The sequence below is a fragment of the Apteryx mantelli genome, chromosome 15 (genome assembly GCF_036417845.1).
Source record: "Apteryx mantelli isolate bAptMan1 chromosome 15, bAptMan1.hap1, whole genome shotgun sequence".
Taxonomy (NCBI): Eukaryota; Metazoa; Chordata; class Aves; order Apterygiformes; family Apterygidae; genus Apteryx; species Apteryx mantelli.
In genome coordinates, this window is record NC_089992.1 from 23,948,055 (window position 1) to 23,961,913 (window position 13,859).

General features: G+C 51.1%; 1 protein-coding gene across 1 annotated transcript; it reads left to right on the plus strand.

Annotated features, from left to right (window-relative positions):
- The first annotated feature begins 2,865 nt into the window (after positions 1 to 2,865).
- On the plus strand, positions 2,866 to 6,853 carry LOC106492926 (zona pellucida sperm-binding protein 3-like). The gene is made up of 9 exons (XM_067305419.1): positions 2,866 to 3,267; positions 4,506 to 4,624; positions 4,709 to 4,812; positions 5,135 to 5,312; positions 5,409 to 5,529; positions 5,965 to 6,056; positions 6,256 to 6,398; positions 6,563 to 6,652; positions 6,735 to 6,853. The coding sequence occupies exons 1-9, from the start codon at positions 2,866 to 2,868 to the stop codon at positions 6,851 to 6,853; spliced, it is 1,368 nt and encodes a 455-aa protein (XP_067161520.1).
- Positions 6,854 to 13,859: the final 7,006 nt, after the last annotated feature.

Genomic DNA, 13,859 nt, shown 5'->3' on the forward strand with positions numbered 1-13,859 from the left:
TTTTCCTCCCTTTCACTGAAAACACGTAGCCACGTCTGGAAGCACGTCGGGAGCAGCCAGTGAGGACGCCACCGTGTGGAGTCTCCTTCTGCAAGAGCAGAAACGCAGTTCGGTGTCGCTGACGGCGTACGGCTCCTCTGCGGTCTCCCCCCAGGCCGACCAGGTCCTGCTCATGCCCTGGTGGTATCTGCACGGCTGCTCCGCTGCCAGCGAGCCCAGGGCAACTTCAAGCGCCTCGTTACCATACTGTCCCTTCACAGTCTGATGGCAACCTCGCTAAATAGTCACGTATGCATCTGAGCACGGCTGGACTGGATCAGGCGCCCGGCGAGGCACCCTGCATTCAAGGGGAGCCGGCACCGGGGCATGGAGCATGGTGGTTAGCAGAAACGGCAGTTCGTTAGGTCTGGTTCGTTAGGGTTCACCTGATAGTTGGGTATCAGCATTCATCCTGGGAGAAGGCTGAAATTCTCCTGCTTCCCTATGACTCCAGGAGTCCCTTTTGGGGAGGGGATATTTTTCAGCAGAGCACTTTTCCCCTGGAAATCTGCAATCACAATCCCTCTGCAATCACAAAGTGTGGCAGCAATATCTCCAGTCCGTTTAGCCTTTTGGCAGAAGCAAGCCGGAGCACCTGCTTTCTTATTTCCTTCCTTTCAGGGTCCCCAAGACAACCTGAACTGCTACTGTGTCAGTTCCCAGGGCAGCCCCATGCCCCAGGACTCCCTAAGCAAGTTTTTCTGGATATTTCCACATGCAAGAAATATTTCCACATGCAGGAAATTTTCTTTTCCCTTTTCCACTTGATTCAAGTTAAAATTTGCTCTTCTTCCTCCCTGCCAAAAATCAACATCTTTCAGTGGAAGGAAATATAAGTTCCTTGCCAACTCTCTGAAGTCACTCTTAACACTTATTTTGAGAGTTTTCCTGGGTTTTAAATGATCTACAGGCCTTTCATTTGCACTCTGAACAGAGCAGCTTAGCTTGGCGGGGCTCTCAGAGGCTGCTTGTGTTCTCCTGTGGTTTTCTTGGAGCAAAAAAGGCCCATCGTCTGTCGAGTGAGGAATCACGCAGGTTTTGCCAGGAACCCTCAGAAATGCTCTGCAGGCAGCTGCTGAGTGTGGGGTGGGGGAGACCTCAGCCCTGGGGGAGGTTACCATGAGGTCCCCATTGCCTGGGCTTCTTTGAGCACTATATGCTGGGCTACACACCCGTGGTGTGAAAATCCCAGTGCTCATGTTGGCTGAAGCTACATGAGTTGCTGTTGGGATCCTCTAACGGCTCACAGATGCTGAAGGGAGATGTCCTATCCCTCCAATTTCATCCCTTTCTCTTCTTTTCTAAGCACCACATTCCAGGTGCTTCCCTGCACCCCTGGCCACTGGGTGGAAAACAGCCAAGAAAATGTTAGTGCCAGGTTAGTGAGTCAAACTGGCTCAACATGCAGTCAGAGGGGCAGGACCACAGGCCAGAACTAGGCATGGTAGCAGCAGGATGGAAGAGCTTCACTATCTGCTTATCATATACACATTTCCCTCTCGCTTTTCCCCTCTCCTTTCTCCCACTTGAAAATGCAGAGCACAGTTTAAAAGTCAAGATCTTGATATTAAGACTGCTGTTTCTATAGCATTGATTTTGTCTAAATATTAGCCCTGGTTTGATCAAGTGGTTGGACCAAATGATCTCCATATGTTCCTTCCTCACTGAAGCATTCCATGATCCCCCAAGCATTTCCTAGTCCGGTATAAAGGCTGAGCATAACTACCTGATATAAAGATGCTCTGGTCATCTCAAGGCCTCCCAGCATACTCTTCCTTTGTGTCTTTACTTGGTAGAGAATCATGATCATGAATTCCTCTTGCCCAGGAAATGTCCAGTTGCCCTTGACATGAGCAGCTCCATGAGGATCACTGTAGCCTTGAGGGAGCTGGGACAGGGATGAGTTTTGGCAGCTGAATACAGAGCTCGTCTTGGGAAACCGGCACCCCCTCTCTCACCATGTCACTGTGTACCCCAGCTACCCCAGTGAGCAAGGCCCTCTGTGGATCTTGTGGAGCTGGTTGTTTTCAGGAAAAAAGGTGAAAAAAACTGGGGTCAGCTGCACAGCAAAGTCAACACTTCACCTTCACCAGGCAAGGGACTGAGCCCAGCCAAGGACAGGGGAGAGGGATTCGAGCCCTGGCTCAGCCTCTCCTCAGCCCTCCTGTCCACCCAACCTCTGTCCCTACCTTCCCATCAAACAGGCTGCATTGCACAACAGGCTCAAAGGCTGAGGGACTAAGAGATGCGAGTTGCACCCTCCTTCTTGGGACAGCGGTTTCCACATGTGCAAGCTGAGGATGATGCCACTAAAGATCCTTTGTAGAGTAGTTTGAGATCCAGTGAGGAAAGTGTTATGTCAGAGCAGAAGCCATCTCCTGTCCAGGCCAAGACTGACTTTGTTTCAGTTTAAACTGGGAAGATATAAGTGGTACCGTGGCAGGCACAGACTGTTTGCAGTGTGGCCGTTAGTCTGGAGCCATCACTACTGGGGAGGGGGGGAAAGGGCTGAACATAGCGGGGCTGCAGCCTGTATTTCCCCCTGATTAACACTATTGATACGCCCAATACTGAGCTTGCCAAAGACACCTTTGTCTTAAGCTTGACTTTCAGAGAGGCTTGCTGTCTCCAGCACCTCATTATCACCCCATCATGATTGATTTCTGAGCTCCCAGCAAGGAACAGTGGTGCTCCCAGCTGCTGTGAATTCCCCTTGCTGAGATGTGTGATGGGCATCACCTGGGGTAGGAGTGGCTGCAGGGAGGTGCTGGCTACAAAAGGTCCCTGGGCAGCAGTTTTCCCTTGTGCTGGACTCTGGTAGGCAAGATGAGGCCTGGGAGCAGCCTGGGGTTTGCTGTCTTCTGCTGGGTTCTTGTTGGGGTAGTTTCTTACAACCCCTGGGGTTTCTTTAGAGGAGAGTCAGATGTGCAGCTGTATGGGGGGGATCTTTCTTTTGGGCAGTCCCGTGCCTTCTCCCAGCCCTCCCCCTGGGCTTGGGTTGATGTCTCCCAGCTTCGGGCTGCATCCCTGCTGCACCCTGTGGCTGTGCAGTGCCAGGAGGCTCAGATGGTGGTCACGGTGCACAGGGACCTTTTTGGCACGGGGCGCCTGGTGAGGGCTGCTGACCTGACCCTGGGCCCAGCTGCCTGCCAGCCTGCGGCCATGAGCGCTGCAGAGAACACTGTGACCTTCGCGGCAGGGCTCCACGAGTGCGGCAGCATCCTCAGGGTAAGGCTATGTCTCCCAGGACTGGAGCCTTGGGGTGGGGAGCTGGGTCTTGGCCTGAGCCTCAGTGCTTCAGGCTGCTGCATCCCTTGCTCTTGTACAGCAATGCAGAAGCTGTCCGAGGGATGAGATTTGAGTGCTGCCTTCCCTCCACTAGGGCTGTGGGATCACAGTTCAGGCTGTCTCAGCCCTGCTCACTTGATCTCATCCCACTGCCCTCTTTCCTCCATCTAGCAATGCTGAAGCTACCCCTAGAAACTCACTGGGTGCCAGCCTGTAAATACAGATCAGTGTACTGCTAGGGCCAGGCTCAACTCTGCTGAAGCTCCTGTAGGCTAATGGTGCTGCTCAAATGTTCTGCTGCTTGCTGAAGAATTTGCACTGATATAAAACCTGACAAAGCAGAAGTTGCTTTGGCAGAGTGTTGTGGTGTAGTTGGACTTCTTGGTCAGGTAGATGTTCAAATCCTTTCTTAGAAGTTGAAAGATCTCAATCTGTTTACAAGGGTGATGAAAGTTATGCTATCTGGTTTAGGGTTCAGCTCTGGTGCTGGTGTGTGAGCAGGGAAGGCTCTGGAAAAGGCAGAGAAAATAGGTTTCCCCTTGTGGGTACAGAGGTGTCAAAGTTTTCCAGAACACCTTTGCTGTCACTTCTTCCTCCAGGCTTGAGTACAGATAAGCTAGTCCTGGGAGTGTCTCTGCAGCAAGCCAGCAGCTGGTGCCGAGTTTAGGAGGCATCTGCATGCTGCTGCTAGATCATAGCATGAAGCTACTCTAAGGAAAGCTAAGACTAAAGTGGTCCCTCTTTCCCTGGGAGAGGCTTAGGATGATCAGGGTATACAGCTGGCACTGGGGAGGTCCCAGCAGAGAGATGATTAGCTGCAGATTCCACCAGTAAATCCTCCCTAAGTAGAAGTTACTCTTTGCCTGTGACATCTCAAAGGACAGACTTCCCTGTCTGCTGTACTAGGACAGGGAAACTGGGGAAAAAAGATCGGCTTGAGCACCTCTGTATCCAGTTCTGCTGTGTGCTGCTGGCTAGAGACAGTCCTGGGGCAGCATGGAGCAGCTCCTCAGCCTGGAATGTCCCTGCAACAGGATGGATGGTGCTTGCCTGTGTCCAGTGCCGGAAGAAATGCCTCAGTACTGAAGCTCCAGTCCTGAATGTGCTGCTCCCTGTGTGTGGCCAAAGGAATAGGGCTCCTAATTAATTGATAATGCAACATGTGTGTCTCTCCCCAGCTGACCCCTGATGTGCTAGTCTACAGCACAAAGTTAAATTATAACCCAGCCCCTACTGGCAACCTGGTCATCATCCGCACCACCCCTGCTGTGGTTCCTATTGAGTGCCACTATCCAAGGTGAGTCAATGGAGAGTGAGGCTGAGCTGTCCCTCCAGCTGACCTGCCAGCGCAGAGCCTTTAACCAAGGGCATCTCTCTTCAGGAGGGAGAACGTGAGCAGCAATGCTGTCAAGCCCACGTGGGTGCCGTTCCAGTCCACTCTGTCCTCAGAGGAGAGACTGGCATTCTCCCTGCGCCTCATGGAGGGTAAGTCTCCAGTGGGGGAGGAGGGGCCTGATGGCCCAGCAACCCGGGGCTGGGTCTGTGCTCTCCTAGACAGCCACACTTTCACTAGATGGCACCACTGGTGCTGGTATTGCTCTGTCTCTGGGAACTGGTTTTGTGGGTCATGCCAGTACTCCTGGAGCAGACAGCTTGGCTTAGCCCTGTTTTGGTACAGTTGTTTACCATGTGGGCAGCTGCTAGGGCTCATGACTATTGGGGGTTCTTCCTCAAATGGAAGCAGTGAGACACAAGGGAACCAACTGGCTTCCCTTTCTGGAGCTCATCATGACCTCTTCCCTTCCAGATGACTGGAGTGCTGAGAGATCCTCCAGTGTGTTTCAGCTGGGAGAGGTCCTCCACTTCCAAGCTGGTGTTGATACAGAAAACCATGCCCCTCTGAGGCTCTTTGTGGACAGCTGTGTGGCTACCCCAACTCCAGACAGGAACTCCTTTCCTCAGTATGCTCTCATTGACTTCAGTGGGTAAGAGCTGGCTGTGCCTTTACTTAGAGATGCTTCTTTGTGCTGGTTATGGATATCTACAATAGTGGGATCCTGCCGACCATCTCTTGTGCCTAGATGCCTGGTGGATGGGCAACTGGATGATGCCACCTCAACTTTTATATCCCCAAGACCCAGGCAAGATGTGCTTCAGTTTGTGGTAGATGCATTCAAGTTCACAGAAAATTCCAGTAACCTGGTAAATCTCTTCTAAAACAAGTGATCTCTGCTTGGCTAGATAGTGATGTGACTTCACTCCATAGACCAGGTTAATGAAGTTTTGCCCTGGGATGTAATTCTAGGCAGCTGCCTCATAGCTAAATATGAATGAAGTCCTTTCATTACTGCTTCTGACTGTCAGCTCTCTGAGCCAAAGGTGCTTCTTGAAAACCAGCCCTGATATTGGTCAAGACAAGCACTGCGCTTCCCCCCCCTCCTTTTGACCAATTGTTCTGATGGGCTTCCAGTAGCTGAACACTTAAGTGTCCTGAAAGAAGTAGGAGGGAATGAGCTGACCTGGGGAGGTGGTGGTCCATTGGAGACCAAATTCATGCATGGAATGCATGAGAGAGCCAAGTGTATGCCATAAAGGCAAATGACAGCCTAATGCCTCTACTCTGCCTGGCCTCCCCAGATCTATATCACCTGCCACCTGAAGGTCTCCCTGGCTGACCAAGCTCCAGACCCTCTGAACAAGGCTTGCTCCTTTGACAAAGCCAGAAGCCTGTGAGTAGCTGGAATAGCAGCTTGTCCAAGGGTAAAGAGCTTGGGCTTCTCATCTGGCATACCACTGTCCTGGGAGGTGGATTTGGCCATCTGGTCTGAATGGGTGGCAGGGGAGGGTTGGGGTTCCTTCTAGGACATCAGAGGAGGCATGGGAGGGGTTCCTACAGCAGGGCAGGCTGGTCACAGGGCTCTCTTCCAGCTGGGCTCCTGTGGAAGGCACCAGGGATGTCTGCTCCTGCTGTGAGGTGGGGAGCTGTGGCTTGGCTGGGCACTCCAGGAGGCTTCATGCTGCTTCCCGAAGGCAAGGAGGACGTTTCAGGAGAGAACTGTCCTCCCAGCCTGGTAGGTCTTGGCATGCCTCTTGTGCTCCATTACTGCAATGGCTAACTTGGTCAGACCTGAGTGGCTAGAGCTGCCTCGCTACCTGTTGGCTCCTCAATGCTAATCCATGGCTTGGGAGAGCAAATGTTTAGATGAGCCTGTGTGTACTCATGTGTCCTTCTCAGATCCTTTGGTGAAAGAAGCAGATGTTGTGGTTGGACCCCTCCTCATCCACAGCTGGCAGGATCATTCAGTCCTAAGGATGCCTTCACGAGGTAGGGCAAGCTCAGGGAAAGGGTGGTATATGTGGCAGGTCCCAGCTCTGGTCGTAACCACCTCCTTGCTTTTCCTTTCTAGATCCAGAATGGAACTTGTGGATGGTGTTGGGGCTGGTTGCAGTTGCTGGTCTTGTCATTCTGATCCTTGCTGCTCTAGGAGCTCTGACTGTCTGCTGGAAATCCAGCAACCCCATTTAAATCACTGTTTTCAACTTTTATAGTCTATCCAATAAAAAATAAACCTGAAGGACTGTGGGAGGCTTTCAAGGGGGGTGGGGGGATTGGAGAAGTCCTCTGGAGACTGAGTGAACTGGATCCTGATACTGACTTTAACTGTGCTTCTTTGCCTCCCTGAATCCAATTCAGATCTCAACACTCTCCTGAAGCCCTGCCTTCAGCAGGGCTTTGTACAGCCTTACAACTCTGACATCTCCCAGAGCACCTTGGTAGGAACTGAGAGCCTCTGGTTGGTGGTTTCTGCATGTGTTCTTCCTAAAAACTTGTTATTGTATTTAGCCTTAAAATGTATTTTATCTGCCACTGTAGCCAGCTGGGGCTGCTCCATACTAGTAACTATCCACATATGCTGAAGTGGAAGTGATTTAAAGCCAGAGGGAGCTAAGGATTTAGTAAAACTCGGAGTGTGTGAGGGCTTTGTTAGGAAACAAGATAAACAGCCTGTCTCACAGCAGTGGTCAAGACTTTAATTGCCTCCTTAAGAAAACTACTTTCAAAACCCTTGTGACAAGAGTGCAAGGACCTTTTTTTAAAAAAGTGCTTTCCTGAGCACTAAACTTCCACTATGAGAGAAATTTTTCCACTTTGAGCTGGGTTACCCTGCAGCCTTCATTAGGGAGAAGAACATATGTTTCTGGAGTGTGTACCACCACCTCTTTTCTGCTGTATGTAGATTTGCTCAAAATTCCTTCTTTTGGTCAAAGAGACAGATAAGTACTGACTTGAGGAAATCTAAAGCAGCTTGGCAAACTTCCTGTTCTCAAATCTCTTCAGCAACTCAGAGCCTGTCTCTAACTGCATTTCTGAAATCCTTTTCACAAATTGCCCCTCTAATTTTGTGTATATATAATCAGCTGCTGCTCCTTGTGTCTTGTGATGATCCTGGGGTGCAAGCATGGGTGTGAAAGCCCCATGGCTATGATGCCCCTGCCTGAAGATACCTGTCATGTATGTGGCTGCAAGATCTCAGGTGATGGAGAGCTCTTTGGCTAAAGAGACTGGTATCAGGTAAATGGGCAAGGCAAAGTGAAAGTGATCCTGTAGTTGATGTGAGCTGAGCCTTGCCTTGCCCTGGTGTCTCACCCTGAATGAAGACAAGGTGACACAAAGTGATGGGTAGGATTACAAATATTGCCTCCCTCTCTACTGAGCTCAACTGTCCTCAAGCTGAAAAAGGACCTTTGTGCTGATCCATCATGCAGGGACTGGCTACCTTGGCCCAGAGTCTGGGCCTAGGAAGCGGCAATTTGTAAAAGCCAGTGTAGCAGGGACTAGAAGAAAGTGATGTTTAATCTGTTCTCAGGCTCTCAGTCTAAGCAGGGCTGGTTGCTTGAGACTTTGGACTGCCTAAGGCAAGAAGAAGTGGCTCCTAAAGTCTCCTCACCAAAAGCTAGAGGGGGCTCCAATCTCACAGTGGTCTTCCTACACTTAAGGGCAACCAGAGTCTGCCTTTGGGACTCTGCTTCTTGGAGAGGAGGAGCTGGAAAGGACATTGTGGGAGAGGTGAAAGGGGCTCTTGGTGCGGAGGGCTCAGTGCCCACAGGATGTTGGTTAGAGCAGAGACTTCTTGGGGAAGGCGGGAGGAGAGAGCAGGTCAGAGTTTCCCTGCAGTAGGATATGGATTCAGCTGCACAGAGAGGTGCCTTGTAATGCTTCCATGGCCAAAGGCTCTTGGGGCTGTGCCTTGGAGTCTGGGATAGCCAGTGCTGCTGGATGCTGTTGTGACAATCCTTAAACCTCATCCTCTGTGGGCTTTCTTGCTTCCTGGAGGGGCCTGATCCATGAGGCTTGGGGGAAGGATCTGGACCCACTACCTGTCCTGTCTGAAGCTGCTTCTGAGTGAAAAAAATCAAGATTTGCTGGATGAGGAAGGGAGCATAACGGTGAACATGAAGTCTAGTGGATAGGGCTCTTCCTGGGAGAGACAAAGGCAGGAATTCCAGTCCCTGCACCAAGGACTGTTTATACATAGTTATATGTAACAAGCCTTGGATAAAATGTATAAACAGTCCTTGGTGCAGGGACTGGAATTTCTGCCCCCACTCCCCCTGAGAAAGGGGCTTTAGCTATTACTTGCTTGAGTTGCATTTGCTTTTTCTTTCTGGTCCTATAAAACTTCTTCCTTTGCTCAGCAGAGCAGCCTTAAGGGAGGAAGTCCCTGCCCCAGATCCCAAGACCTGTGGCTCCCCACCAGCGCGGGAGAGGTTTGCAATTCAGGCAGAGGTGGGAACTGGACTAGTGTGACTCCTATAACTGCTGAGTTTTGTGACTTGGGGGGAAAAAAGACACCCTTCTTTTTCAGGCAGTTTTGGAAGCGTTTGCTGCCACCTGACCTCTGAGATAGGCTGGCAAAATTACTGTGCCAAGTCCCTGCAGAGGGACTAAGGCAAGAGTCTTGGGACAAGGTGTTTGCTCTGATGACAAACTTGGGTGGCTGGTTTTAAGCAAAGGGAAATAACACCTTCAGACTTCTAGGTTTAAAGGAGACTTAACTGCCAAAGCTTAAATCCTGCTTTAAGTAACTTCAGTCTTGGTGCAAATTTGGCTCAGAAATGGAGAATCAGAACAAGCAGGTGACAAGTACTGTAGGGCCAGGCACCCCTGAAGCTGCAGGTCACATGCTGCAAACAGCGTCTCTTGCAGCCTTTGCTGTCAGGGCTTAGCATTTCATTCTGGATGTACTGGATGGTGAGGGGGAACTGGGACTTGTGAGGAGCTGGGACTTGTTTGCAGTGTGGCCACCCTCTTGAGCTGGGTGTGCGGGGGAGCAAGGACTATTGGAAGCTCCTGGCCTGTTTGGGGGAGCTCTTTTGGTCACGGGAGGACCTAGGAGGGTGGTGCCTTGCACAGCCTGGTACATCTTTGGGCGTGATCCAGCACTTTGGAGACCAAGAGCTGGGGTCCCTTGGAGAAATCCTAATGTATTCTTCTTTTCCTTTGCCTTCCTGATGGCTTGGGCTGTTGTTGTCCAGCTCCAGGCAGTCGCATGCTGTGACGATGTAGTGCTGAGTGCCTTGGGTAGAGACCACGTTGCTCTGGAATTTCTTTGGCATAGGGTGCCTTTTTGGAGCTCGACTTGGGATCTAGGATCACCTAAACCACAGTCCCACCCCTTCCCTTGCTGTCAGCTCTGGTGCTCACTGATCCAATAAAAAAATTGGCCTTTCCCTAAAGAGAAGAGAAAAGATGAGTTCTGGTTTGGATCAGTGAGCTATGCTGACTTTGTGTTAGATTTGGTGTGAGGAGTAGGGTGGAAATATGGAGACTGGTGGGTGAGAGACACCTGGCTCTGCCCTCTGTCCCCAAGGAGGCTTGGTTTATAGCTGACCATCTGTCAGTCTGCCTCTTCCCCCCCTTAGTAAGATCTGACCCCATGCAAAAGCAAGGGAAAGTTCATTCCCTGACATTATAACCCCATAACATAATGAGAACTAATGATCAGCTGAGACCCCAGGTCCTCAGAAAGATGGGACAGGGCCTGCCTCTTTCAGCAGAAAGTCTGGACTTGGGATCCCCTTTGCATCTCTGCTATGTTTTGGAAACTGCTCTGCCCTCCCCTCTTAGGGAATAATGAAACAGCTAATGCTGCCACTCTCCCTGGTACCTAGATGGAGAGGTTTAGTCCTTGCCTTGGTGCAGGGTGGGAAATATGAACTTCAAAGGGGTTAATAGCTGGCTTAAGTCTTTGCCATCCCACAAGAGCTGCAAGCTGTAATCTTTGGGGTAGACCAGAGGGGAGGAGGTCATGGAAATGTGGGTGGAAGGGAACTCTGAAGGCCTCTAGTCCAGCACCAGGCAGGGCAGCCCTGGCTTGGCCTAGCTAAGGCTAGAAATGTCCAAGGATGGAAATTCCCTCATCTCTCAGTGTGCCTGGCCCAGGGCTGCACATCCCTCTTAGTGAAGAAACATTTCCTTATATCCAGCCAGAATCTCCCAGGCCGCAAGTTGTGGCTGTTGATGCTTGTTAAATCGTCATGTAACTGATGCCTTGTTGATCTATGTCTTATCTAGATGTGTAATGCCCTGATAGTGTCTTGACGTGCATGTACTCTGAGCAGGGACTCTGTTTTGCTGAGCAGCACTGAGGACACTTGCCTGATAAAAGCCCTTTTCTGTTCCACTTGGCATAGCTGCCCTACGGCTGTTTAAGAGAAATGGCTCAGTTGGCTCCTGGAAGGAAAAGGCAAATTTTTGCCAAACCTGGTCCACAAAGAAATTTTGGTTAGGAAAAACTCTCTGACTCCTAGAGCTCTTTCTGAGGTACCTGAGTTGCATGGTGTTTGACCAAAACACCAGTCTGAGCAGCCTCTCCTGCTCCTGTCCCCTCCGGACCAGATTCCCCGGCTCACATGTGGCTCAGCGTCATGAGCGCAGCAGCAATCTTTGCTGTGTGGCGATGGCTGCCTGGAGGACGTAGCACTGCTGGTGCTGCAAGGCTGGGACTGCCAGCTGAGCGCCGCCTCCTTCAATCTCTAGGCTGTTGCTGACAAAGGTCCCATGAGAAACATGCTGTCTCTAAATTGACACACAACTTTTACATGTATATAGGCAGAAATGAGATGTGCTTTAAGTTCTCCTTTTTGCAATGGAGGAAAACTGCTACTTTTGTCCTTGTCCAGTGCCCTGGGGCTTTCCTGGCCTCTGCCTTCTGCACCAGATTAGTTAATGCACCTGGTTTTGGTGCTATGTGTTCACCTGTGTTCACTGAACTTTTGACTGGAGCTGTGTTTGGTATTGGTCAGCTGTGCATGACACTCTTGGGAGTCCAGGTGGGTTCTCAAATAGGGCTGGTGGAAAAAAAGCTGAGCTGCCCCCTTTGCTGTTGTCAGATGTGGTTTCAGGTAATGAGCTGGGGCCCCCTGAGAATGGGCACAATGTCCTGCTCTGTCTCCCATTTGGAGGCCCATCCTGCTAGGAAATGTCCACCCCTGGCCTCAAAGGGCCCTAGGGCTGGAGCATACCTGAGCTTCGAGGGCAGAGCTGGGGACAAAGCAGATCCCAGCCCTGTTCCTGCATGCTGCAGAGCTCTCCCCTGCTCCCTCTGTCCTGAAGCCATGTTTTCAGACTTTCCCCAGGCTGCTCCTTGGTCCCTCCCTACGGTTGTCCCTTGCTCTCCTGTCATCCATCCAAACTGTGGGCCCTGGCAGACCCTCCTCTGCCAAAGCCACCCTTTCTGGTTTGCTGTGCTGCTGCTAAAGTCATCACACTCTTGGAGAGGATCCCACCATTCACCCATGATGTCCTGTGCCCACGGGGCCAGGCCAGAGGAGGCTGTTCCTCTCTGTGCCCACAATGTGCTTGTGCTCTTTCCCAATGTGCTGATACATGGCCAACTTCATGTTATGGTTGGAATAATGAAGGGACAGATGGTCATGTGGGAAACCTGGCAAGAGCTACTCTGGGAGCAGAAATTCCCTTTCTCATAGACAAATATCTTCTCTGCTCTGAGCCTTGGCATGTCCCTCTGCATGGGATTCACCTTTGCTAATTTTAGCCATGTAAATATGAGGTGACCCATCAAAGTGACTCATTTTCCTGTGGGGATGAAGGCCTCTCTCCACCGTGGTACCCCAAGAGCTGTAACCTAACCCTGGGGTTGGTACCTGAGCTGCAGTTCTCCGGCAGTAGCTGCAAAAGAGACCAGATGGGGGTGAGCTCAGCCAGCTCCTGTGGTCCTTGTGAGTCAAGGACACGGCTGAGTTAGCTGCCTTCGCTGTGATGCCCCCCCCATCAGCAGGGGGAAAGCAGATGTTTATTTACTGATTCAGCATCAGTTGCTCGTGTTATCTGCTGTCAGTGCAAATGTATTTGCCAAATATATTCCCGAGACGGAGGCTCCCTGACGCACAGTGTTCAGCTCGGTGCCTGTATGCTGGAATCCCTGGTATTTCTACGCAGTTGCCAGTCTCAAGGTATTTTAAACACTGGCTGTGCTGACAGCAGCAGGGAGGGGAATCGGTTCCATACTGGAAAGAGCCAGCAGGAAAGTTGAAGGTTTTGCAAAGGCTCATTTCTCACTTGCAATGCAGCACAAATGTGGGATCTTCACACGGGTGCTTTTTGGGGACATTGTATCAGGCGCGAGCCATCTCCAGCTCCAAAACTGGTGGGACTTCTGCTAAGAATGGGCTGGCTGAAGAAACCCATGTGCTTGACTTGGTTTGGTTTCTGCCCCTCTGTTTGGACAGGCATGGCACACTGCCCAGCTGGTGTGGGACTGGCAGCGTGTGGTAGCTGTCCCCAAAAGATGGGGCGAGTGGTAAGAAACGAGGGAGCTGAGGGACTTTTTTTCACTGAGAGACTTTAGGGTGGTCCAGGAAAAGCTCACTAGTGCCTTGGAAGTCACCATTTGAACAGCCACAGGCAAGAGCAGACCATGCTGGACCCTGTCTCAGGTTAGGGGGTCAGATGATTTACTCATGGCAATAGCAGACATCTGACCCCAAAGCTTATTTTCATTACTGTTTCTTTCCATTTTCCTACGAACAAGCAGTTGAGCTGCTCCAGCTCAGCCGTCCAAATCAGAGGCTTTCTGCTGCCCCTTGCCTAAAACTTGCCAGGGGCTTCCCAAAAAGTGGAGGAGATGCGGGTGTGAAACGGGGCGTCTCTTGCACTGAGCTGCACAGGATGGTTGCAGAGCCCCTCTCTGCGCCCAGACACTGCTCGGTGCAGGGTGGTCGGGGGGAGGGAGATCTGGTGTTCCTGCACTGTAAAAATCTCTCATGGCCTTTAGTTAAAGACACTCAAAAGAAGGGACAGACTCAAGCGATTGGGCCTGAAAGCATGTAGGTTTTCTTTTTAGCAGCTTCCCTGATAGCTGTAGAGTTGGTCCCAAGCGATTGCCAGCTTCGGCTGCGGGGGGTGGAATATAAAATATGGTGCTGTCATTTGGGGAAGGGAGAGATAGGAAAAGCAAGGAGGGGTGGAGCACCTCTTGTTGCTTGTTATATTCTGGTCCTGTTTCCTT

Bases quoted from the DNA above. Each gene is read 5' to 3' on its own strand.
- LOC106492926 (XM_067305419.1), top strand. From the start codon at position 2,866: ATGAGGCCTGGGAGCAGCCTGGGGTTTGCTGTCTTCTGCTGGGTTCTT. The intron at 5,313-5,408 runs GTAAGAGCTGGC...TCTTGTGCCTAG, and splicing joins GCTCTCATTGACTTCAGTGG to ATGCCTGGTGGATGGGCAAC. The intron at 5,530-5,964 runs GTAAATCTCTTC...TGGCCTCCCCAG, and splicing joins CAGAAAATTCCAGTAACCTG to ATCTATATCACCTGCCACCT.